The sequence below is a fragment of the Aulonocara sp. 'chitande type north' Nkhata Bay genome, linkage group LG2 (genome assembly GCF_057382095.1).
Source record: "Aulonocara sp. 'chitande type north' Nkhata Bay isolate Kocher_YH1m ecotype deep benthic linkage group LG2, A_spYH_male_GT1.1, whole genome shotgun sequence".
Lineage (NCBI taxonomy): Eukaryota > Metazoa > Chordata > Actinopteri > Cichliformes > Cichlidae > Aulonocara > Aulonocara sp. 'chitande type north' Nkhata Bay.
The window spans coordinates 23749009-23775221 of record NC_141345.1 but is presented as its reverse complement, the minus strand read 5'-3'; the positions used below and the strand labels follow the sequence as shown (position 1 = coordinate 23775221).

Genomic DNA, 26213 nt, shown 5'->3' with positions numbered 1-26213 from the left:
TTGAAGAAGTAACTATATAAATAATTGCCCAACATTGGTCATTATATACTGTATTTTGCAGACAGAGAGTTACAGGACTCTCTCCCAGACCACAGACTCATACTCATAATACAAGTCAGAGCTTTATAAAAAAAAAAAAAAAAAAAGAAAGAAAGTTGTGTTTTCAAAATTGGAGTACAAGTTATTATTATTTTTACTTCCAATAGTGTTAACAAACTGCACAGGTCATGAACAAGATTTTTTTTTTAAATTTTCATTGTAAGTGGGTTAAAGTATAGTCTAACGTAAATGTTGTAATTTGATTATTTTAATAAACCATGTAACTTGGATGGATTCGATGCTGGCGTGACCACAGTGCACACGTCTGCTGTTGCTCACAGTGATCCAAGTGTCCTCTCAGGGAGTTTGTGTGTTCGCTTAGACACATGAAAAATTAGAGGGAACATTGCTGGGCAAGCAGATGGTATTATTCAAAGATATAAAGACGTGTGTGTGTGTGTGTGTGTGTGTGTGTGTGTGTGTGTGTGTGTAGTGAATCACTCTATAACAAAATATTTCCCAATACTTTCCACCTGTACTTGTCTCCGTAACATTAAATTCTCGATGTCATTTAATATTAAACTGCAGCTGACTGAGCCAGTGACGACCGGTTAGCGCATGCGCAAGCAGACCTAACAACAAGCGATCGGTTGTGAGATTCTGGTAATATGAGCATAGCTTTGGTATTTTAATGCTTCGGATAACGTAGAGTCAAATGAACAAAGGCTTGAAAATATTTTACTGTTACTACACGTGCACTGTAATTGCATTTCGGCCTTATCACTATGCCGGTAAGTCCCCACGTATGTTTGCATTTTTGTTTTGTTTGCAAACTGGGTTCCTCCCTTCCTCTGCTGATGTGATGCTAACCGGTTAGCACAGCTAACCTAGCCGTTGTTGTTGCTGTAGGATACAAAAAACCCCGCAGACTCATTCTTCCGACGTTGGGTTTTGCGTGTCACCTCAGATTTGGTGTTCTTGAGTGGTGCTTGCTAGCTAGCATTGTCATTTATGTTACTAGTCCAAGCGTATTTTTGCATAGCAAAAAAAGCTAGCGGCAAATGCAAAGCAGGTAACTCAAGCATAACCTCACCGTTAGCTAGCTTCTACAAATGTTACCCTCAGATTTAGTCCAAACTAATAAACTAGCTCCACTGAATCGACCTGACAGCTCTGCCCTTATATCCATGTTCGTAAAATAAAAGTTATTGCTACGTACTAGAAATAACTGTCTTTATTATGGTATTGTGGTCCTTTTTTTTTTCAGAGCCATAAGGTTGAGAAGCAGGAGGTCAGCGATAACGTTAAGGTCGTGGTGAGATGTCGTCCCCTCAACCAGAAAGAGACGACGATGGGCCACAAACAGGCCGTCATAGTGGATGAGATGCGTGGGACCATCACAGTCAACAAGCTGGAGACCCCCCACGAACCTCCCAAGACCTTTACTTTTGACACTGTTTTTGGTCCTGACAGTAAACAGCTGGATGTCTACAATCTCACAGCCCGCCCCATCATTGACTCAGTGTTAGAGGGTTACAATGGTATATTTAATGCGACTACACACATTGCTTTTTCAAATTAAGAAACCATTGCTGTTCTCTTTATTGGATTGTAAACTTTGCATTTTTTTCTTCTTTCTTATTTTCCACATGCATTATTTGAAGTAATGATTTTTATTTTCTTCTGTCCATTTCAGGCACAATCTTTGCATATGGGCAGACTGGCACAGGAAAAACTTTCACAATGGAGGGTGTGAGAGCGGTGCCAGGGCTCAGAGGGATAATCCCAAATTCCTTTGCTCATATTTTTGGGCACATTGCCAAGGCAGAGGGTGACACAAGGTAAGACCACAATCAGTTACACACAATTGATCCAGTCAATTGCAGACAACTTGGCAAAGAACAAGTTACATCTTTAGGACTTTTGTTAGTAGCAGCATTGTCACTAAAATGCATAGTTTGTTTCCATTTCTTTAGTCTACGCAAAAGCCAAAGATAACACTGTTTGACAGGCATAAAATAGTATTTTTGCACCAGCAAGGTGATTCCCAAACAGCTGTTAGCCAAAAACCTGGCAACTAGTATAGACCTGACACACAACCTAAGAGATTCAACTGCCCTTTCATTTGATCCATTTATGGTTAGCTGAAGCCTTGTTATAAATTGTGGCTGTCAAGAAGCCACAGTAGTGTATGTCAAAGGTGTAATGAGGATGTCTGTAACTGGCTTCACATAAACTCAGTCTTTGGTGAAGTGCGATGTTTATCCTCAAGTGTTGATCAAAGGAGCTTGCAAAGAAAAGCGTCTGGACTTCTTTAAGTTGCTTGAAGATGTTTCACCTCTCATCCGAGAAGCTTCTTCAGTTCTAAGGTCAAATGGTGGAGAGTCCCAGATATAACCTAGTGGGAGTAACCCCCCACAGAGGGACAAAAGGACCCCCTGATGATCCTCTAATCGCCTGAGCCACACCCAGTTTCACACCTTGGCTCAGGCGATTTTTTTAAATTCAAATTATTTAAAGGCTCCAAACCTTTAAGGGCTCTAAACAGAGCTCTTAAAGGTTTTGACCTAAACTGTTACAGGTAAAATATTTACAATTTACAGTTTGAAGTCTTAGTGAGTGTCTGATTTGCACTTACCTTCCACAGGTTTTTAGTTCGTGTTTCATACCTGGAGATTTACAACGAAGAGGTGCGGGATTTGTTGGGAAAGGACCAGCTGCAGAGGCTAGAGGTAACACTGCATTTACAATGAGTAACTTTTAACAAAGCGGTTCGGATAAAGTTGGCATTAAGGACACTATAGTCTTATCCATATATGACTATAGTATATTATTGCACGGTCTATACCTTGCAATATAAAGTGCCTTGAGGCGACTGTTGTGATTTTTAAATAGAATTGAATTGAACTGAAACCTTCCAGAAGATGGCTAAATTAATTTGATTATGTTCAGTGTTTTGCTAGTGTGTTTCAACATTATGGTGTTGATTTTTTTTTTTTATGACAGGTGAAAGAAAGACCAGATGTTGGCGTGTACATAAAAGACCTGTCTGGTTACGTCGTGAACAATGCTGATGACATGGACAGGATCATGACACTGGGCCACAAAAACCGTAAGCAGAACACAGGCAGTACTGAAAGTGAAATAGATGCCACAAAGCTAAATGCTGATCTTCATTCCTCCTAACTGAGATATTTATCTCTTGTGATTAAAAAAAAAAACCACACGTCAGAGTAAAAGGCTCTCACCCTACTTGTAGTAAATGGAAAATGGTGACTGCTAAAGAGTAAATGGGGAAATATGCAAAAATAACATTTTCAAAGTTTTAATTTCAGGTTCTGTTTTAATGTTACTGAATCAATCACCGTAATTATATTGTCTGGTCAAACCCTATTGTGGTATTTTTAGGGTCTGTTGGAGCCACAAACATGAATGAACATAGCTCGCGCTCTCATGCTATTTTTACCATCACCATCGAGTGCAGCGAGAAGGGCGTAGACGGCAACCAGCATGTGCGCATGGGAAAACTTCATCTGGTTGACCTTGCGGTATGTACTCTTGTACTACTAAACTAAAGGAGATGATATTGATATTGGGTGTATGTACTATATTCTTACAGTCCATGATATACCTCACTGCCATTAATTAAATATAGACTTTCACTACTTACAGGGCTCAGAAAGACAGGGCAAGACTGGAGCCACAGGTCAGCGTTTAAAGGAAGCAACAAAGATAAATCTGTCTCTCTCCACGCTGGGTAATGTCATCTCAGCCCTGGTGGATGGCAAGAGCACTCACGTTCCCTACAGGAACTCAAAACTGACCCGACTACTCCAGGATTCACTCGGTGGAAACTCCAAAACAATGATGGTACTGCTAAATTTGGGAAGCAGCGTGCTGTTGTCTTTGCAAGGATGGAAGGATTTATTATAATTAGAGAAACCTTGAATTCTTGCTTAAACCATAGATGTGTTTTTGAAAAATACTTTGGGTGATCTGTTTTGCTGTAACACCACAAAACAACTAACTCCTGACCTAACTAAAAAGCCAACTAACCCTTAAATTGAGGGGGATTTTTACAGTATTTTAAATGTTGAATTGAAAGTTTTTGCCTCACTTCTTTAAATGCAACACTTTAATTCCCTCCAGTGTGCAAATATAGGACCTGCAGACTACAACTATGATGAGACCATCAGTACCCTTCGCTATGCCAATAGGGCTAAAAACATCAAAAACAAAGCCAGGATCAACGAGGATCCTAAAGATGCCCTGCTGCGTCAGTTTCAGAAAGAGATCGAGGAGCTCAAGAAAAAGCTGGAAGAAGGTAAAAAACCAGAGCTTGAAGAAATCATTGCACTTTTTGATTTGCATATAATTTTTAACGCCACGTCTTTGTGAAATGCCACTTTGTGACGCATCTAGGTGAAGAGATCTCTGGCTCTGATGGCAGTGCATCAGAGGAGATGGATGAAGGTGACGATGAAGGAGGGGTGGCAGGAGATGGTCGAAGGAGAAGAAGAGGTAAAAACAGTTGTGAATGAGCACATAGATCGTTCAACCTTAAATCTGCTTACAGTGATGCTCTGCATAAGAGATGTTTTAGGCCTTATCACTGTCATCATTCTATTATGAGTCAGCACTGAGGTTGCTTTGATGCTGCTTGAATGTTCACAGTCTTCCTTAAACATAAGACCTCTTAGTTTCCCTGGTATTCTCACCTTCTCTTTTTAAAAAGTAGGTGTTAAATACTCATGAATTCGGTATGTGTTGCCGTGCTGGATGTTTTCTTGATGCTTTGTTCTATTTTTTTTTTTTTTTTTTTTTTTATCTCAAATTGATGTGTGTGCATATTTTTCAGTTGGGACTTTTCTACTTGATATAGTATGAAGCTATTCTAAATTAATAGCAGCCAAACTGTCCGTATGCTGTGAGTAATCTCGTCTGCTATGTTTGTTTATATGCATATGTGCACATTACAGAGCTGCAGTTGATATACCCGCAAACTGCAAAACAAACGCTGCTAGACCTTATCTCTCTTTTTTTATTTCTCATTGTGGGCTTTGTTGGGTATAGTACTTCCTCTTTTCCTTTACAGACAACATCAGTTCAAATTGTGACTGCACCTCCGCAGTGCCACTGTCCACTGAGGACAAACCTCAGAATAGTGAGTTAGAGCAGCACTCTGCTCACCAACCCACCTGCCTACAAATTTAAGCCCTTTTCACACATGAGACAGATACATTTGCTGTGCCGTGTACTTTTGCGCTTTATTGGCTGTTTGCTTTCATGAATACTAGACGCAGTTCTTTGACAAGTCTTGTTCCCATTTTAGTTTCCCCAAACAATGTAACCTTTTTAGACAGATGCTCCTAAGCAGTTTCACAGTAAAGTAAATATGATCCGTAATTATATAGTCTATATTTCTAGTTTTTTAAAGTTTTTTGCCCTCCGTATTTCCTAATTAGCTTGTTGCAACTCTTCGAATGGGGATTAAAATAAAGATTAAACGATGGCTTGTATGCTGTTTATAGTTTTTCTTGTTATGCTCTGTAAAAGAGCATGAATGAAAGCTGAATACCAACCTCATGTCTAATAAAGACAGAATTTTTTTTTCTTCATGCCGTGGATGTAGGTGGTTTTCTTTAGGGGATTTCCTAAGGCCTCGATGTCCCGTCAATGACTCAAGTAATTTGCTGCATTTCCTCTTTAGTGGTCAGCTTACCTAGTTACCTGTTACTATTTTTCACTGTGGTTATTGCAGTTGTCTGGGTTCTGAAGATTTTCTCAATTTTCACTATTTTTAGTGAAAATTCATATATATTTTTAATGTCCTCTTTGTTTGTTAAAAGCCTTGATCAGTTGATGTAATGGAGAAAGCCTTAAACCCCTTTATTTTTTCTTTTGTTATTATATTTACAATTAGCATCAGGATTGCATTGCTGGATTACAAGGAAGCATGCAATCTTTTGGGGTGTTGATCCTAGTTTGGTAATTCTACATTGTGTTTGTGAATTACAGGACCTGTGTGAAAAGGGGCTTTGTACTATCCTTGACACACTGCCACTCCTGTAGGCTCACAGCGTAATCCCGCTTCCCGACTGCTCCACACACCTTCATTGTCATCTCCCAGGCCTTGTTAGGGTTTCCATAAAACTGATTGCAAGTTTGTCCGTTGAATGAAGGTGCTCATGCTGCAGATTCCTGAATCCACTCAGTCCATTAATTTGGGGTATCTGCCCAGCTGGACAACTCTTTGTGAAAGGTTGATGTTATCTGAAGAATATTTTCTATTATTCTTCTTTACAGATGACCCGAATGATCAGTTTTTGTGCATGACAGTTCAATATCTTCACTTTATACCTGCTCAAATTGTGATTTCTTTAAGACCTAATTCACCCACATTATGTTTCATTATGGGTTTTTTTTTCTTTCCTGTGTGTCTTATGACTGGCATCACTAAAAGATGCCTCTCATCTCATCAGCATTTTTATATATATATATATATATATATATATATATATATATATAAATAATTTTGTTTCAATTTATAGAGATGTAAGACTTTCCGAATCACTCTGTAATGTGTTGCTCTTTCTTTCTCCTCCTTTTGGTGCAAATGATGCCTGTCTGACTTGCTATACACCTCTTAATTGAAGAAGAAAGAGGTTGGTGTAAGAGTCTACATGGTCAAACTGTCCTTTACAAACAATGTTTTTTGCTCACTTAAAATGATCAAGATTGCCAACACGTGCTTTAGTAGCTTTTCACTAACCGATTGGATAACTGCTGATTGTATAAGCACTGCTAGCATTTTTCTGTTTGTCCATTGTCTGACTGCCACCCTTAATACTTACTCTTTTCATAAGCACCATATCATCCTCGCATTTCTTATAGTTTCCCTTATTCATAGGTTTTGCATATACTAACTTTGATTATTTAATACTGTGCACTAGCAAGCTAGAAACATATGCACATGGATCCTACTAGCATTCCCTTTATAAGGACTCATTCAGAAGACCAACAGGTTTGCTCAGAAACTGCACAGATTAAATAATACTAATGCTGATTGTTAAAGAGGAATGAATCTGCCTTTAAATGATCCAATACCTATACAGTGACAAGTGCTTGTTAAACAACCACTAAGGCTCTTTGCTGTCCTATGTGTGTCTGTTCAGGAAGGAAGAAGGTTTCCCCAGACAAGATGGTGGAGATGCAGGCAAAGATTGAAGAGGAAAGAAAGGCTTTGGAGGCCAAGCTAGACATGGAGGAGGAGGAGAGGAACAAGGCAAGAGCAGAGCTTGAGAAGAGGGAGAAGGACCTTCTTAAAGCCCAGTGAGTCAATAAAGAGAAAATAAATTCTATTTTTGATTAAAAATCATTTGTGGTATTTGCTAATTTTGGTAATTGGTGGGCCTTTTAAAATGTCAGGCAGGAGCATCACCTCCTGCTAGAGAAATTGTCGGCTTTAGAAAAGAAGGTGATTGTGGGTGGGGTGGACCTCTTGGCCAAAGCTGAGGAGCAGGAGAAGCTTTTGGAGGAGTCCAACAATGAACTCGAAGAGCGTCGCAAGAGAGCAGAGCAGCTGCGGAAGGAACTGGAGGAAAAAGAGGTACGGATAAATAACGTCACTGAATCCACGCATTATCTCATCCTTTCCTAAGTTTGGCAGCTGATAGTCACGCTGTTGACGGTAATGTCACAATAATGAATCAGCATTACCACTTTGGAAATTCTTCTTTACCTGTTGTACCACATTGTAACCACAATAAAGCAACACATACATTCGGAAATTAAACCTGTAACCCATATCTGTCAGCTACCCTGGAGAGAATATCTCATGTATGTATGTTTTGTTTGCTTGCTGACCAGTGGTTTAAAAAAAACCAGCTAAATTAATAGTTTTACAATTTGTTTTAGTTTTTTTGTTTATTTTTGGGCAACATTTTGCTTCAAAAAATTGCGACTCTTTTGCCACTCATAGCTAACCATTATCCTGTCGTGCTTCACTGAGATGACAGGATATGCTGACAGTTACATTGCTTGTTTTTTAGAGAAATTATTGCATCACTGTGGTTGGAAATATGGTTAGAAGTTAATACTACACACTTTCATGTGCAAATTGATTATGATCGATGTTCAGATAAAAGTTGAAACTCATGTCCTTTTAGTTTAATGTCTGAATTAAAGATATTTGAAAGCTTTATTTTTTTCTTATTATTATTATTAAAAGTGATATTTTGATTTTTTGCTGTTTATTTGTGGCTGTTCCTGCTTGCAGCTCGATGGTATAATGTCCTTTACCATACACACAATATATTTTTGTAAACCCAAACAAAAGCTTGCAAAAGTACCTTGATTGTGCATAATCACAAACCTCGTCCCTCTTAAAACAGCAAGAACGTTTGGATATAGAAGAGAAGTATACTAGCCTGCAGGAAGAGGCTCAAGGAAAGACCAAGAAGCTGAAGAAAGTATGGACCATGCTGATGGCTGCCAAATCTGAAGTAAGTTTAACAAAGGGTTGCACCATAAATTATCATTATTCTTTGACTTGTTCCCTGTCGGGACAGAAGGGTGACCATTATGAGACACTAAAGTATTGCTATTATTAATTGTGTATGCAGCATGTATATTCAGATTTAATCAAATAGCTCTTTGTGGCTAGATGTATTATCAGTTTAGCAGAAACTGATCCGCTAGCATTGTTGTTTTTCATCGGTTAGATGGCAGATCTGCAGCAAGAGCATCACAGAGAAATCGAAGGCCTCCTCGAGAATATCCGCCAGCTGAGCCGAGAACTCCGGCTCCAGATGCTCATCATAGACAACTTTATTCCCCAGGAATACCAGGTGTGTGTGCGTGCGCATGTGTGGGCTTTTAAGAGAAGTCCAGATAACGCAATGACAGTAGAAGTACTGTAATATTAGACATCTTTAGTTACAAGGCTAATCTGATACTTGTATTTACCTGTTATTTAAACTAGAGATGGACCGATCCGATATTACGTATCGGTATCGGTCCGATACTGACCTAAATTACTGGATCGGATATCGGAGAAAAATAAAAAATGTAATCCGATCCATTAAATATCACGAAAGCACCTCACAAAACTTGCAACGCGCCGTAACTCACCTCAGAATGTTAGCACTAGGAGCAGTATGCATCACGTGATAGAGCAGCTGTGGCATGCGGGACCTGTCTGTGGTCTGGATAGCATTTGGAGCTTCGCTAGCAACCCGGCATTTCATCTCCGACAAAGTTATCCCCGAGAGAAGTAAAGCAAGTGTGTAAGTCCATCTCTGAATGTTTGTAAAGCATTCCTGCGTTAAGCTTAACAAGCGACTGCCTCTCCTGCTGCTACTTCAATCATGAAACTGCTTAATGATCAGCTGATCGGCTTTTCTGTCGCGAGTCCGTCTCTCTGGTTTGTTTTTGGCCCACTTTGCACCAGACAGAGGAAACCAGCGGCTGAACAACAGCAGAACGTTTAAGCTTGATCAGCTGTTGTTAGAATTTATTTAATATTACTTTCTACTCGAGGATCTTTTTCTATGTAGCTGACGCTGGTAACTGTGCAGGGGCGGATCTAGCAAAGTTTAGCCAGGGGGCCGATAGGGCATTAACAGGGAAAAGGGGGCACAAAGACATACTTTTCTTTCTTATTCTCATTTAAAATGTCGAGCTTTTAATAAATAATTATCCAAATCTTACACCCAAAGTTTTAATCTGATGTAAAAGGAATAGAAGTCAATTACTGTATATAGTAACTATTAAGTCTAATATACCCTAGTAAGCTATAGTACTTTTTCCTTTGGGAAGGTACCATCTGTGCAGTCTGCAATTTTGTTGAAGAAAGATGTTGAATCTATTTAATATTTCTTGAAAAATAATTGATTTCTGTGCATTTTTTTTCACACTGCATCAAATTAAGGTTGATTACGTCGATTAAGCATCATGAGGTGGAGCGTGAGGGGTGGTTCCCTATTTTTTATTTATTTATTTTTGTTGTTGCTGGGAGTTGGAACCCTATTAGTTAGGTTGCTTAATATTTATGCTAAGTACTCTTTAAAATACCAGAATAGGGAGGATGGTGTAGGTTTAAGTTTATTAGATTGATCAGTATTGCTGAACTATGAAAATTTTTTTTTTGCATACAGGTATAACAGAATAGCTTTAGTGTAGTTGTTGTTTTAAACTTGAGTATGAACTTATACAAAATGCAGCAAGATATTTAAAAAACAGTTTTGTTGATTAAAAAACACTATATCGGATTCATATCGGTATCGGCAGATATCCAAATTTATGATATCGGTATCGGTATCGGACATAAAAAAGTGGTATCGTGCCATCTCTAATTTAAACATACACACATTAAGCATACATCATCTAAATCTGACATGAATTGAGTGGGGTTGTTTTTATATTGTTGTTGGCTTTATTTATTGTTGTTTTACTTCTGCTTCCTCTACATCAGGGGTCGGCAACCCTAGGCACCCGTGCCAGGGTTAAGTGATGGCACGACCATAGCTGGACTGGCCATCGGGCATACCGGGCATTTGTTCGGTGGGCCGATGATTTTTTTTTTTGTTTGTTTGTTTTTGTAACGGTATAAACAATGAAAGGTAGTAGATTGGCCAGATGCTGGCCGGTGTGTAAAAATAACTCAGTTTTTGGTGGTGGATATGGCGTAGCTTCCACAGATTCAGTAATATTAGCAAGTGGTGGCCAGCAGGTGGATGAGAGAAAGGGGAGGCAACAGGAGAGACCAGAGGCGGGGCCGGTCCGAGTGTCAGGTGAACTGAACTTTAGGTAAGAAGTTATGACTTGCAGTCTATCTGGGTCAGATATAAACCAAGTTTAGGTGGAGTTTATTTTCGTTGTGCTGACTTTTTACAGTCAGTTACAATAACTCGTACTGCGTACTAGCTAGCACGACAGAGTTTCTATACAGCTGGGTGGGTGCTTTGATGTTACTGATAGTGAACTTTATTTTATTCATACGGTTAGTTAGTAGAGTTGCCAACCATCCCGTAAAAAGACGGAATCGTCCTGTGTTCAGAGAAAATATTACGCGTTTCGTATTGAGCTGAAAAGGAACACAGTTTGTCCTGTACTTCAGCTACAGTGGAAAAAGGCACAAAGCTGGAGTTTTTCTATCTTTATGCTGTCAGCTGCATCTTCTCCTCTCATTCTCTCCCCTCCCTCTCCTGTTGCTACTTCAATCATGAAACTGATCAATGATCAGCTGATCGGCTTTTCTCTCTTGTTTGTTTATCGCCCACTTTGCGCCAGAAAGAGGAAACCGCTGGATTTCGCGCTAAACAACAGCAGCACGTTTAAGCTTGATCAGTTGTTGTTAGAATTTATTTAATATTAATTTCTAGTATCAGCTGATGTTTGCTGGAGCCACAGCCGTAAAAGCTGCTGGTCATGATGTCGGTTTGGATATGTGGTGAGAGGGAAACATGAAGATGAAACCAGGAGATGTTCTTACTGAATCATCAGAGCTGAACAGGTGATGGAGAAACAGGTTTACCTTTTAGGTGACATGAATGAGTTGAAGGGAAGTTATGAACTGTTTCTGAGAGACAAATAACACCAGCATCCTTTTCTATGTAACTGACTGTTGGTAACTGTGCAGGGGCGGGTCTAGCAAAGTTTTGCTAGGGGGCCAGGTAGGGCATTTACAGGGAAAGGTGGGGCACAAAGAAAAACTTTCTTATTCTCATTTAAAATGTCTGGCTGTTATTAAATAATTATCTGAAGCTTACAACCAAAGTTTTTATCTGACGTAAAATGTATAGAAATCATACATATACCAACAAGACTGTACATCACTGTCACAACAGCATTTGTTTTCATTCAAAGGCTTTATAGCTTTAATACCTGGTGGGCCGGTCTCTAGTCAAAATGCCTCGGCTGTTCTTTTGTTTTTGTTTTTTTTTTGTCCCAGTCCAGCCCTGGGCAAGACACGCAGTGAATTAATCTGAGAAGGTGCATTAAAAAATAAATGGTCGCGCCAGCGGTGCACATCAGAAATGAGCTGCATAGACATATTAGTTGTGCCACTTCTTAATGACGGTATCTTAGCTAACAACCCCAACTACCAGATTCAACTTGTAATTGGCTAAAAATAACTTAGCCTACTGGTGAGAGGGATGTTGTTAGCTTTCCACATTCCGACACTTCAAAAGCTTCAGGAGCTTTCCGCTCAGCACAGCATCAGCACCATGGAAATACACGGATACAGACTCGTTTTTGGGACTTTCAGGTGTATGGACCAATGTTTTATTTTCTGATCACACCAGAAAGCTTTAATGAGCAGCTGGATTTGTCTTGCATTAACTGGCTGAGTTAATGCCAGTTAATGCAACATCGAAGCAGCTGGAATCCACAGCTGTGCGTGTTCATGGAGCTGCATTTTCACCTGCTGGACATCACTACCTGACAAGTTTAACTGTCTTCAAAACATTGCAGAGGCCTTATTGACAGTATTTGGCTCTGCATGTCTGTGTGAGCAGATTTTCTCTCACATGAAGAGTGTCCTCAGGTAGCCGTCTGAATGCTGGACACTTGAAGACCTGTGTCTCTGAGTGGGAGACCAGAGATCACATTAACATGTGTATCCCTGTATTAACAAACATGCCATATTGGCTCAGTTTATTTTTCTTATCATTGTTGTGAGGAAATAGCATTTTCTGTTGTACAGTTCATTTGCTGTTATGGAGTTCTTGTTATGGATAAAAAGTGTCTTTTTTTTTTGTTTCAAAATAGCTGATAACTATTCGCTGATAGCTGCAAACATCTGCAAACAAATATAATTCTATGAAGTGGTTCTATATAGTGTGTAACTGTTAATATAGAGCGTTATTAAATTTATTGCTAATGCAATCATATGACACATTGACTTCTGAGGAAATTTTAGACGGCACTCGTCATCAGAAAGGTTGCCTACCCCTGCTCTACATCTTTTGTCATAGAGACACAGTTCAGACACCTTGTGCATGTGTTTTACTCTTTCTGAATTATTTAATAATTTTTAATTAATAATTTGTTTTGAAAATCTGCCCTTACTCAAAGTAATGGTAGGTCTGAATTGGACTAATTAACTGTCAGATGTTAGAATCAAAACAATTGTCTCTAACCTGCCCACAGTTTTCAATCTTTAGGCATGAATTTTTGTCTTGTATGCTGAATGACCCCTCCTTTTACTTACAGGAATTAACCAACATGCTTGAAAATGTCAGCTTTGATAATTATAGCTGCCAATTATTTATTTGAAGTTATCAAGATGATCAGATTGTGTGAGATTTTCAAAATAAAAGCCATATTAAAAACTGAAGGATATACTTAGAAATATCACATTTTCTAAATAAAACCCTATTGTTATTGTTGTTCTTTCCATATTTTTTTCCAATGTTTTTAACAATGATTAAAAAAAACAACCAAAAGTCTCACAGTAGCAACAAACCCCTCTGTTTCTTTTTTGGTTGTTGTTTTTTTTTTCCAGAAATTCCACATATTTGATCCACATAATGAAAGTTTTGATTATTAGTGAACTTCTGTAAATCTTTAATCCTGATATGGTATTAACGATTATTAATGGGGAAATGGTATTTGTAGGAAGATGTCAGTTGTAATGACATGCCACTGACAGTAATGAATAGCATTTTCCTAAAGATCTGTGCCTTTGTTAATAAGAGAGAGGATTTGTTACTGCTGGACCTTTGTGAATTTTGCCAACCAGCAACAGAGTGACTGTTGTGACCAAATAATTATTTTTCACATCTACAAACATACATTTAAATTTTGTTTCATATATTCCAGGAAATTAAAAGAAGAGCATCCAAGCCAGATGTTGTAGAGTAGACCGCAAACAGAGTAACACAGGGTCAGATTTAATCAGCTTTACTTTGGCCAACACACATCCATAGGAGAAGAAGCTATTAAGGTTTATCTACTAATTTAAAACAGGATGTTTGCGTAGTACGATGTTGTTAGAAAGCTATGTTGTAGTGCTGAATGAGATGTTGTGACAGATATACAAGCCAAATTTGTTTTTACCAAAGTACCTACAAAAAGACATAGACTGCGATAGTGCTCTTCACAGTATGTGTGCGCACATCAGCAGGAAGACAAAAAGCTGCGTTTGTAATTTGTTTGACAAACACATAATTTCTGTAGCTTTGCCTCTGTACACCACAACAGTGAATTTTCAATCCATCAATATGTGATTGAAGCGCAGACTTTGAGCTTGAATTGGAGGGGTTTATGAAAATGTGGCAGACCAATTAACGTCACAGACCAGGATCGTCAAGTGCTGAAAGGGCACGACACGCTCTGATGACCCAGTAACTGTAGAGCTCCTAGCCTCCTCTGCCAGTAATAACATCACAGAAACTAATGTGCCTCTAGCTACGCATGGGTTTCCATGGGCGAGCAGCTCTAGTAGGTGTTGTGTGTAGGTTACCAAGTATTTTGTCCAAGTCGTGTATATGTGCATAGTAGATGTGAAAAGAGATAACAGATTTCAAAAGTGGTGCAATTCAAAATCTAGTAGACACGCATTTAAACTCAGATGTACAAACTGGAAAAGCTGCTTCTTTCTTTACTCAAACATTAGTAATGAGCTTCCTGTACGATTACATTTTTACATGGGAAGCAACATCTACCAGCATTAAACATTTTCATTGAGAAGCAGGCAAACAGGAAGGTTGCATGGCCTTCCAAGTAGCCTACAAAACTGTCAGCTGACCAGTTTTTCTTTGACAAGCAGAAAGAAATGTTACTTTTGCTGTTTTCTCACCATGCAACATATCTCATCTTCAACTTCCAGATAGTGCTTCTGATAATCTCTCATGTTTTGCTTGTAGGAGATGATAGAGAACTATGTGCACTGGAATGAGGACATTGGAGAGTGGCAGCTGGTGAGCTCACTTTGCACAGCTAATTCACACACTGGTGCACAGTCTAATCAGCATCCGTTTAAAGAGTTTCACTCCTTCTTTCTGGTGATTTGTCTCTCTTTTAGAAATGTGTGGCTTACACTGGCAACAACATGAGAAAACAGACCCCTGCTCCAGACAAAAAAGAAAAAGATGTGAGTTGTGGAAAGTTGTTTTTATGTAATCATTGATGTTGTGGATTTTTTTTCTCTCTTTACATTGTAATTCTGACCTCTTTTCTTTTCTCCTTGTCACTGTAGCCATTTGAGGTGGATCTGTCTCATGTGTATCTAGCCTACACAGAGGAGAGTATGCGGCAGTCGCTGATGAAACTAGAGAGGCCCAGGACCTCTAAAAGTAGCAAGAGTGGCCGTCCCAAGACGGGGCGAAGGTAGAGAGCTTTCTACACAAATCAGTACCTTGTGTTTTAATATTGACTACCTGTCCCCTGTGTAGTTCACACACATTTTCCTCCCCCATCTACATTTGTCATAGCAGTATGTAATACACTTCTGTTTCCTCTTAGTTAACAAATATGAACTTGAATGTACAATGTACTTGAATGTGATTTGACCCAGTTTGGTTTGCATGGGTTGGACTGCATCTTGTCTGCAAGATGAATGACCGAAATGTTAAAAAAGGAAGGAAAAAAAAAACTTCCACAATAATTTTTTTTTTTTTTTTTTTTAACAGGCCAGCTAATAGCTACCATTAACCAACAACACCAAAATTCAAACTTGCACCTCTTTCTAATGTTGGCCTTTTTATTCCCTTAGTGCTGAATTTGGATCAGATTATTGCTCCTGGCTGACTGTTGCAATCGCGTTCCTGCGCTTGCTTATCATGGAGAGAGATGGTTGATTTCTACTTAATTTTTCTGTTACCCCAGCTGCAGTTATCACAGAGGAAGATCTTCCTCACGTAGTTACACTGAGGCAGAGTTAAAGTACTAATCAGGTCAAACTGATTGTTTTTTTTGTTTTTTTTTTTAGTTTAAGCTTAGATGCAAAAACAGATCAAGTGTAAATGGGTTCTTTAGATGCAGGGTTCAGAATAATTTGTTAAACAGTGAGCTGGTTATCTCCATGTGTACTTGTAGATCAGTGACATTTCTACTTATGTTTTATCTTTTTTGTTTTTTTGTTCTTGAGTTCGACTGCATGAATATGAAGTGCATGCAGTCCAAGTGAAGAACAGGGTGATCAATTTAAATATAGCGTTGAGTTCCTGAATATCGTTTGGGAACTCAAACATTTAGCAACTCTTCATAATTAGTGTATTTATAGCAGTTTGATATGAGCTGTAAGCATGATGGTGTTAGTCAATATCATGATATGCTGCTTTTCTGAGAACTGAGCAGGCTGAAAAGCTCTTTGAAATGCTTGATAACGTTTATCATACACCCATCTCCACACAGGAAAAGATCTGCAAAGCCAGACGCTGTGATCGAATCCCTTCTGCAGTGATGACAGCACAGAGGAGAGCCCCAGTGCACTGCAACTCTCGTGTTACCTGAAAGAAGCTGTTGGTTCAGTTTATGACCAAACACTATCTAAAAGATTATCTGCATACTTTAAATAACTCATACGGTTTTACATGTAAAAGAGTTGCACCTGTGATAGGACTTTAGACTTCTTGGCCTGGAGGACCTGTTATATGTATTGTGGTATTTTTATGTTGCTTTGGGACATTTTTCAGCTGCACCATAACCATAAATATATACATTTCTCTTTTGAAAATGTCTTAAATCCTGACAGAAGCTGACAGAAACAGAGCTGTGAGCTTCTAAACTGATTTCCTGCGATGTGACCAACTGGTTTGTGTTAAGTGGCTCGTGCGGATATTAATGTGTTATGATTAATTTCTGATTGCGTGTGCAATTTCACAGAAATCATTTGGGTAAAAGGTTAAAGTATTTAAATAATTATATACACGAAAAGTTTGCTTTATACTCGTTCCTGTAGGTAAGGAGCATAGGAGCATGCATGTCAGTCAACTCTTACTGCTAATAGCTAAAATAGGAAAGTCATCTTTTTATTGTCAGATGTCAGGACACTGTGTTATATTATTATAACGAGATACTACATGCATATGGTATGCCTTAGTATAATGCACTAGTAGGAATTTTTGTGAAGATGATTTCATTTCATGGTGTTTTATAGTAGAGGCAAAATGGCTTTTATTTGGTATCATACTGTATTATCATACTGTCAACTGTTTACAATCCCTAAACCACTGGGTTTTTTTTTTTTGTTTTTTTTTTTGTTTTTTTTGGGGGGGGGTGTTATTTATTAAATTATTCCACATGTTTTATCTCACATTCTGGATGCTCTTTGTGTTTCAGAATTAAAATGTTAGAAACTAGAAGAGATTATCATGATTACACCACCACACCAGAAACAGCTCAGCTGGCTTTCAGAATGAATTTCTAAACTAACCTAATTGATGTCATATTTGTTTTTTCTTTATCTTTTGCATAAAACAACTTTTTACTGAACAGTTTTACCCACAAATACTTTCAGGGTGTGATTTACCAAGGATCCCCACCGCCCCCTGCTCTTTTGATCCCCCTGTGGGACAAACCAGAATACAGGTGGAAGTGATCTTGATCTCTCTTTTCATGATGGCACCACACATGAAAGATGATCGGACATGTTACACACGCCTGATCATCTGCATGAGCATTCCCAGCACAATGGTCCATCGATAACTTCATTTGTGAGAATCTTTTGTATTCTTTGTGCAGGCTGTGATCAGCTGATCTGTTCTGTTGTCAGCCTTGAGGTTTACTGCTCTTTGTGGATTTAACCGTCTGAATTCAGCATTTCATGTGCTGTCACAGCTCCTTACCAGCTCACAGGCAGTATCAAAGGTACAATCTTATGAGTAAAACTACACGCCCCATTTCAGAAGCCGAAAAGGTTTGCTACAACACCTAACAATGATCGGCTATCTTATTAAAAATAAGAGAATTTGTTTTAGACTTAAAGCTGAAAGTCATCAGTGCAACTGAATCAGCAAACTCTCATGTTTCCTTGTAGAAATAAATCATATTTATTCACATTATTTTTACATCATATTTATAGATGGTTGTCAGTGCACTTGCAGTGGGGTCCGCCCCACAGTTTGAGAACCACAGATCTAATCAAAAAGTGATCTTAAACACCACATCCTGTTCTACACTAGTCCAGTATAGTCCATTAGTGTAAACTGCACTAAATTTCCACATATTTTAATACCATTAAAATACCATATTTCAATAGCACAAAATTCCAGTGATTCAATTTGTTTTCAGGTCATTTCTTAATATGAAATAACTTCAGGGACACATGTACAGATCCACTGTCTGACTTAAAAATCTGCACATCATCGGGCAAAGCGGGGATGAAAGGGATAAAAGGATGTGCACACTGCTTTTGAATTTGATGGAGGAGTTATCGCCATGCCGTCAGCTGGAAGCAACGCTAGGCTTCAGCGCAGAGGAAATGAACTCGCCAGAAAGCATTTTGTATGTAACAGCAGATTTCAACATTCACTCACTAGTCGAAGGTTCCGGCTCGTCCCAGTTTAACCTCGATCTACATTGCAGCCATGCAGCAGGGCTTGCTATCTGTGTGACATCCTGCTGGAAACCACAGAGGCAGGCATCATTCACTGCATCAAATCAAAAGTTACAACTGGCGGCTCATGGTGATGTGAAACGGGTCACATAGCCGAGTCATTGTCATCTATTTATTGACTTTCAAACTGTGAAAGTCTGGTATTTGTGTCAGTAAATGAACCGGGGGTTGCCCCGCAGAGAGGTGGCTCAAAGAGGGATGAGGTGCTACAAATGGGCTGTTTCTGCTTTCCTGCGTGGGAAGTGGTCACCATCAACAGACCGCTTTCTCAGGCAGACAAAGAAGCCTACGCTCTACTCAGGCAGGCCCTGTTTGTTTATTTATGAATGACATGTTTTAAAAAACATTTAATAATTTAATCATTTATATTGGTAAGAAGCATGCGACTGATGCACACATTAATTTTAAATAAAGAGATAAAGATAGGCTATAAATCCAGTGATCACATGTCTAAATCATTAACATGCCTGGCTGAAGTTCATAATTATCCCATAAACGTTACACACTGATGGCAGTAATGAGTAATAAATACACAAACACACATCAATAGGTGTAAAAATCAAAGTAATGACAAGTGCTCCTTTTTGTTTTAATTTATTTGTATATAAATAGAAAACGTGAAAAAAGTAATAAATATGTCATTAAATAAGTCCATAAATATATTTACAGTTGCAATAAACTTGGGGATAACTCTTCATTTAATATGATGTGGACATATGATGCTCTTGTTGTTCAAGGCGACGTCAACACAATGCACAATTTTCTCCAGAAAGTCTATTATATTATATTGGTTTTGCGTGTGCAGGTGACAGTTTTCATCCTGCAACAAAATCAGGTTTACCAGTTATGTTTCGAACATTAAATTTAGTTGAAGACAGAACTAAACACACACACACACACACACACAAATCTTTTATCACCACATCAGCGATTTGCTGTGTTAATTACTAAAACACAGTCAGTTTTTTGAATTACTGCCATACAAATGCATTGAAAGAAATATGCATCTTTACCTTGCTGTACACACGCAGGGAATGCTCAAGTGTTGCCAGATTCTGATTTGAATTGTTTTCCAGAGATTTGTTCAGCGCCTTGTCAGCTAAGCAGAAGAATTTTTCCTGCAAAGAGAAAACAGTGATAAGCAACGGTGCCCAACATGCTGGAGATGAAACTGAATGACATAACATAACAAACGCGTGGTAACCGCTGTCTGTTATATAGGTCAAAGAACACCGTGAAGAGTAAAATATGAAACATTTTCAACTTACCACACATTTTTCTATCTTAGGCACATTGAAGTCAGGCAGCTGCAAGGATAATTAGATAAAAATGTGAGTATATCAACAAAGAATATATGGCGTACTAACAGAGAAACATAAAGTTTACTTACATGATCTTTTAATGCCTCGTTGGCATGTTCTCTAATTTGCTTCAGCTTCAGCCTTTTGTCTTCACACGGGTTGATTGGTGCTGCATAGACCATCACAGCTATCATCAACAGTGTAAGACACTCAATACCAAAGTTCTTCATGTCTTTCAAAGAGCTCCGGAGCTAGAAGTGTCAGCTTGAGTAGAATAAGGTAAATTCCCTAGATAGTCTTACTACTGTTGGTACTTATACAACTCACCCATGACCACGTCACAGGGGGAAAGCACCAAATAAGGCGTGATGATTATTACATGTTCCACTAGTTGAACTCCATCGATTACTAAGAAGTTACCTTTCCTGAAAAGTTTAATCAAGAACCTAACCCCCCCATATTCACACCTTAAGGTATATTTTTACCACAGAGACTGCAGCTTTGGTGCGCCCTTTACTTTCACCACTGGGACTTTGACTTATCGCACTTTAAATGTACAAGCAGAGTTTGCGTGTGGTAGCAAGTGGCATTACTAACATTTATTAGTCTTTTTATTAGTATTAGTGTCTAGCCATTAATGTGTGACATATCAGACTGTGGTGTGTAATGTGTAGGCACATGGGAAATATTTTGAGTCAAGATTTCAACTTAAGCCAATCCCACACACATTAGGAAGAGGAAAATGTGACTGATAGAGAAAACTCCTAATAGCCCTAATGTCAGTTTTACTCTGTATAGTAATCCCCCCCACACACCCTTATTCACCCACGCACACAGACACACACACACCCTGCTCCCCTCTCTCCAATTATGTCATTATTAGACACAACAGTAGTAGTGTATTACTGTATTCGTTTTAACTAAATTATTATTTATTTAAAACTATTTAGTTAAAAGTTAGTTAACTTAGTTAAAACTTAGTTACAACTAATACAGCGTTTAGCTTTCATTAACAGTAAGCCAAAAATACTCGAATTAGTAGAATTAGTCACAGCCTCCACCAATCACACCCAGTGCAGCTGAGAGATAGCTGCAACATTTTTGGTTTATTATGTGATGTTTTTTTTATATATGCTGAAGCTCGAGCACACACCTTTTTGCAGTTTAAATACGCTTACATTTATACACTTCTACTCGTTATTGCTGTGCCCTTGCACCGGAGAGGCTGACATCCTTTGAGAAAGGGCCCCACCTTTAGGTATTGTTAAGTAACTCAGCTTTAAGGATATTCAGTGTATTGCAGTAGGCATTCACAAGCTGCTGCTGTCTGAACACAGAAACAAAACAATCACGTGCACTTCACAATACTTTGCTCCTCAACCATTCAAGTAGTTCCTGAAAGATGAGAATTATTCAGTGATTTTACCAAGCCAAGATTTCAAAATGAGTCCATAAGGTCTGCATGAATCTTGGTTATAAATGGTTAAACAGTCAAACAGGACAGACTGCACCAAATGTGCAACACAGTCATGTTTATTTACTTAAACCATTAGATGCTTGTAAAGCTCAACTTAGTACATTGTCACATTCTAACATTGTGTCATATGTCTTTATAATATACAAGTTGTCAGTTCTACTGCTGAAGATTAAACAGTGGTTTCCACCTTTTTTGTAGCTACATGCCTTATATTATCTTTCCATTGTAAACTTTTGAGGTTTACAATGGTATGTGTATTTAGATCCTACATGTTTATTTACTTGAACTGTCGTCCTCGAGAAAGATGTATAGAAATTGTGTGCTGTACACCTTTATCAGTAAATAGGCTTCAACAGGAATGACAACCCAGCCAGGAGCAGCAGCAAAAGCAGCTGCCGCTCTTGTTTTTTATGGAGGAAATGTTTGCTTTCGCTCGGAGGATCAATCAGCTCCGGAGAGCCTGGACCATTCAGAGCGCCAAAGCGCAAGAGCCTGTCAGCCAATAGGAATCCGCACAGGATTGAGGCTAGATGCGCCATTTTACTGCGTCCACAGCCATCCGGCAAGATGGTCCCCCTGCTTTGTCTCCACTGACCGGAGTTGTTTCGGTTTTCTCTTGCTTCTTCTTGCTTTAACACTAGTGAAAATCTGTATGCTCGACTGAGCTGGGCTGCCTGGGCCAAAGACAAAACCCGTGTTTGTCAGTCAAGAAATGACGGCGGCGAGAAGTAGGTACGAACACTTGTCTTGTTTGTTTAGACAAGTCAGTTTTGCATTGATTGCCGTGCTTGCCTTCGCTAGCGGCGAGCCGGGCCATAGGAGCCTATTTGCTAGTTAGCAAGCTAGGCTAGCTTGGTTGCAGCCGTTAGCTGCGCGGCCGGTAATGCTCAAGTTTGCGCACACGCTTATTCAGACGCACACATGCGCATACATGGATGTTTGTCAAAGTGATCAAAATCCTAAATGTGATTGATTTTTTTTATTGAGTGGTAGTTTTCGTTGTGTTAATTGGAGCCAGCTAAATGTTGCTAGCCGGGATGCTATACGAGGCAGTGCCAGTCTGCGGGTAGCGCGCGGGTTGGTGTCATGGCATCGTCACAGGGAGAAAAAGGCCTGTGCATGCAGCGGTGCATGCCCATGCACTGGAGCTTGTGTGAACGGCCGAGACTGCAAGGTTGCCAGGGCAACACGGGGGCAGTGAAAAGAAGTAAACGGGCTGAACTTGGCATCCCTGATAGTCGACACTTTGTGACTTGTCAAAACCCGGAAAGACTTCGGTGAGGATAAAGAAGCTGCAAATACAGATAGGTGGGCTCTTTTCTTTCTCCCGCGGAAGAACTGAGTAAGAATTGTACGGCCGGCTGCTGCTAGCAAGCCCGGGTGATTGTTCACCACATCTCGTAGCATCTAATCAGCACGTTATGATGACGCAAAAGGGGCAAAATAAACAGCAGCGGCTCTGTCTGCAGAGCGGCATGCTCCAAAGATGTGCCTATAAAACATGTAGGTCACAGCGGTATATTTAATTACGTGATTGTGCGGACTCGCAAAACCTGCGGTTTGGCTTTTGTTGTCATCAGGAGCTCATTTAGCTGCATTTAGTTCAGTTTTGTCGGAGTTTGTTTACGGAAGACTGTGCACATAAATGTTGGCATAGCTTTGTTTTCATGCTGTGGTGTACTGGAAATAATATATAAATAAAATCGCCGTTAGAGAAACAGTTGGCCTATCAAGCAAATACAGATTGTTTTGGTCTGAGTTGCGCACTTTTGGAGACATCGGCCCTTTTCTGAATATCATAAAGCTAAATGCCACTTTCCCCTTTCTTAAAGCCTCACTCAATACACTCATGAAGAATAACCCCATAGTTATTAAAAGAAAAGCTCTGTTGCGAGTGGCTTTATGTGGGAACTATTTTTTTTTCCTGTTGTACTTGTCTACATCCGCCAACCACAGAAAGCATAGACCTAGCAACCGTTACATTTCACCTGAAGGACATGAAAGAGTACATCCTGTCACAGTGTGAAGAGCTGGAGCCTCTCATCATAGTAGATGCACAGTGGGGGGGGGGGGGGGGAAGAAATAGTAACTACTGTAAAACAAGGAGTGGGACTATCCTTAAAAAAAGGAGAAAAAAAAAAGAAGTAAACAGACCATATTTTGGTGTTTTGGCACTTTGAGCACCACAATGCAATTAACTCCAGTTTATTCAAGATATAACTCTCAATAGCTATAAAATTGGGACAGATGCAAAAACATTTAGTTATTTCTTTTTTTTGTCACCTTAAGCAGGAACGTCAGAATCAAAGTCCAAAATTCTTGCCCTCCTTTATATTTTCTGAAGCCATCCAATGGGCTGGACACCTTACCTTAAAGAAAAATTTAATGTGTTTGTCTTTTGTATCATAATTTTGTCTGCTGCTGTTGATATTCTTGTTATTCTATATTTATAGTAGTGATATGCTGTTGGTCTTGGGCTACGTCCACACGTACCTGGGTATTTTTGAAAACGCAGATTTTTCGATGCGTTTGCACCTTTCTTCCACACGTAAACGGCGTTTTCGGTCACTGAAAACGGAGATTTTTAAAAACTCCGGCCAGGGTGGATATTTTTGAAAACTCCGTTTTTGCATTTAGGTGTGGACGAGAAAAACGCAGAAAACGCAGCGTCAAAGGTGTGCGCCTTTTTTGACATCACACTGTGCGCCACGTTATTGTTTCGGTGAAATGAATTTCTACAATACTGTTACTGTTAATTGTACTCTCTGCAGTGTTTAAATGTTTACATATACACACAGTTACTGTCCCTCCACACATACAACTCGGTTCTGCTTCTATGCCCCATCCTTGTTTACTATTTCCCACCGAGGCTTCATTTCTACACGGTAAGGAAAATATTGCCACCTGTTGCTTTGGCATGTTCCTAGCAGCGTTTTCCTTCATTTCTGCGTTTACGTGTGGACGGGATTATTTTTTAAAACGAAAACGGAAAATCTCCGTTTTCAAAAATACCCGTGTACGTGTGAACGTAGCCTTGGGCTTTATACAGAGCAGAGCACCATGGTACAATAGAAGATATGAACTGTTTAGATTGAAATTAAAGACAAAAGCTCAGTTTAAATGCAGAATGTGAACATAGATTCATACAGTAAATGCATGTAGCTGTACTTTTTTTTAAATGTGTTTTTCCCTCTAGTTTCTGACTGTTCTGTCAGATGTAATATGGTACCAGAATGCAAACTTTTTTTGTAAATGTTTTTTCAGGTAAAATGAGTCTGGCTGCTTCAGAATCACACCTAGACCAAATGGCGGAAAAGGAAGAGGAGGTAAGTTCACCACTTTGTTTGTTTGTTTTAGACTTTTTAAATGTTTGAAACTTGTTCATTCTCAAGCAATTAAAACACATTTTATATCGTTGCCAGCCTGGTAGCTCAGCAGAAACTATGAAGCCCTCCTCTTCTCGCAACAAGAGGTGCGGAGCAGATTTCTTAAATGTGTCAGCCTTTTGTTGTTGCTTATGCACTTGTATGCGGTCAAAATAGCTCGCAGAGATGATGCAGATTGAAATGTTAAAGTTGATTCCCTGACTTATTGCAGGAAGCCCACCTCTGTAGCTAAGCACATGGACCAGAATGGATCCGAGTCCTCGGCTGAAAGTGAAGGTGCCACTTCTGACAATCCTTCAGACAATAACACGGGGAGTGTTTCTAAAGGTATGAACTGTACGAAGGTATTTCTGAATTTTTATTCAAGATGTCGTGGATGTCTGGGTTGCAAACGGAGCTGTTTTGTTCTTCAGGCACTTTAGTGATGAGGCCAGCTGGGAATGAAAACAAAGGTGCTATGAAGCTCAGAGTGGATTTCAAACAGAAAAAAACAGGTAATTATATTTCTGATTAAAAATGTGTGTTTACAGTGTTTCTTACAGAATTAAATCTGATTTTTGGCAGGTGTGGTACAAAAAGAGGTGTAAAATTAAACGTACATTGTGACAATAAATAAGGTGATAGGAATCAGCTGCTTCTTCAGTGAGTTCCTCGTCTAGTGGATTGACTCGTACTCCAAAAGTGCAGCTGGCAACAGTAGACCTGATTCTCCTGTTGCCAGCTGCAGTCCACAGAGTGCAGGCACGTGACCTCAAACTACCATGAGATCTGCCTAGCTTGCATTTAAATAACTGGAGACAGTAATTTAACTGGTTAGAGGCAACTAAACTTTTAAAGTAAGGGTGAGGGCATTGGAATTCTGTCATTCTCTCAGACAGAGGAAAACATTAATATATGCTTGGACAGCCGCTAAAAGAATGCTGACTTTTTTTAACGTGCGTGGGGGGGGGGGGGGAGACAGATTTGTCATGTTGACTGTTGAAAGTGAACCTGGATAAGATTTTAAAGTAAATGAAGTGGATTGTGAAAGTCATGTTTTTTTTTTTTTTCTTCCTTCTTGCTGTAGATGATGCCCTGCAGAAGAAGGTAAACTGCACTGCCTGTGGAAAACAAGTGAACCAGTTCCAGCGTAACTCTGTGTTTGTTCATCCTGTGCTCAAAGTACTTATTTGCAAGGTAGAGACTCTGAGATGGACATTTCACATATTTTCATCATATTATTACAAGTTCTACCATTTTCACTATTTTTTTTTTTTAATATTTACGTTCTTTCCTCTTCCTCCAGTCATGCTACAAATACTATACAAGTGATGACATCAGCAGAGACTCTGATGGGATGGATGAGCAGTGCAGGTACACTACACTAATAAAACAGTGAATTTCTTTTAAAGTAATGTTTGGAGGAGTTTTTGAGGACCTCATTTGCTATTTGCCCTCAAACCATG

At 39.2% G+C, this 26213-nt stretch overlaps 3 protein-coding genes across 7 annotated transcripts in view; 2 read left to right on the top strand and 1 right to left on the bottom strand.

The window, feature by feature from the left end:
- Window positions 1-646: 646 nt before the first annotated feature.
- On the top strand, window positions 647-17291 carry kif3a (kinesin family member 3A). Of its 2 annotated transcripts, XM_086311673.1 has the most exons (18): window positions 647-830; window positions 1307-1580; window positions 1736-1880; window positions 2687-2771; window positions 3046-3151; window positions 3448-3587; window positions 3712-3909; window positions 4189-4363; window positions 4462-4560; window positions 5135-5203; window positions 7215-7371; window positions 7468-7648; window positions 8433-8543; window positions 8763-8888; window positions 14913-14966; window positions 15071-15139; window positions 15245-15375; window positions 16402-17291. In XM_086311673.1, the coding sequence occupies exons 1-18, from the start codon at window positions 825-827 to the stop codon at window positions 16448-16450; spliced, it is 2175 nt and encodes a 724-aa protein (XP_086167799.1). In that variant the 5' UTR covers window positions 647-824; the 3' UTR covers window positions 16451-17291. The 2 variants fall into 2 exon arrangements, with proteins under 2 accessions (XP_086167799.1, XP_086167806.1); XM_086311680.1 differs by lacking the exon at window positions 5135-5203 and having other exon boundaries at window positions 649-830.
- Window positions 17292-19226: 1935 nt separating this feature from the next.
- On the bottom strand, window positions 19227-20169 carry LOC147337828 (uncharacterized). The gene is made up of 4 exons (XM_086263361.1): window positions 19995-20169; window positions 19873-19911; window positions 19618-19722; window positions 19227-19424 (listed from the first exon to the last, which is right to left on the bottom strand). Exons 1-4 carry the CDS (start codon window positions 20133-20135, stop codon window positions 19299-19301), a joined length of 411 nt encoding a protein of 136 aa, XP_086119487.1. The 5' UTR covers window positions 20136-20169; the 3' UTR covers window positions 19227-19298.
- Window positions 20170-21841: 1672 nt separating this feature from the next.
- atrx (ATRX chromatin remodeler) overlaps window positions 21842-26213 on the top strand; it is a 34712-nt gene continuing 30340 nt past the window's right edge. The window contains exons 1-7 of one of the 4 annotated variants that reach the window (XM_086311600.1): window positions 21842-22110; window positions 24647-24708; window positions 24805-24854; window positions 24980-25095; window positions 25182-25262; window positions 25835-25944; window positions 26054-26121. In XM_086311600.1, the coding sequence (XP_086167726.1) occupies window positions 22095-22110; window positions 24647-24708; window positions 24805-24854; window positions 24980-25095; window positions 25182-25262; window positions 25835-25944; window positions 26054-26121 (503 nt within the window). In that variant the 5' untranslated portion in view covers window positions 21842-22094. Of the gene's footprint in view, window positions 22115-22534; window positions 22691-24646; window positions 24709-24804; window positions 24855-24979; window positions 25096-25181; window positions 25263-25834; window positions 25945-26053; window positions 26122-26213 lie in introns of those variants that run through there. The other 3 variants (XM_086311609.1, XM_086311627.1, XM_086311618.1) reach the window with 3 other exon arrangements.

Bases quoted from the DNA above. Each gene is read 5' to 3' on its own strand.
- kif3a (XM_086311673.1), top strand. The intron at 4,364-4,461 runs GTAAAAAACCAG...TGACGCATCTAG, and splicing joins CAAGAAAAAGCTGGAAGAAG to GTGAAGAGATCTCTGGCTCT. The intron at 15,376-16,401 runs GTAGAGAGCTTT...ATCTCCACACAG, and splicing joins CGTCCCAAGACGGGGCGAAG to GAAAAGATCTGCAAAGCCAG.
- LOC147337828 (XM_086263361.1), bottom strand. From the start codon at position 20,135: ATGAAGAACTTTGGTATTGAGTGTCTTACACTGTTGATGATAGCTGTG. The intron at 19,912-19,994 runs GTAAGTAAACTT...TTATCCTTGCAG, and splicing joins ACGAGGCATTAAAAGATCAT to CTGCCTGACTTCAATGTGCC. The intron at 19,723-19,872 runs GTAAGTTGAAAA...TTCTCTTTGCAG, and splicing joins CTAAGATAGAAAAATGTGTG to GAAAAATTCTTCTGCTTAGC.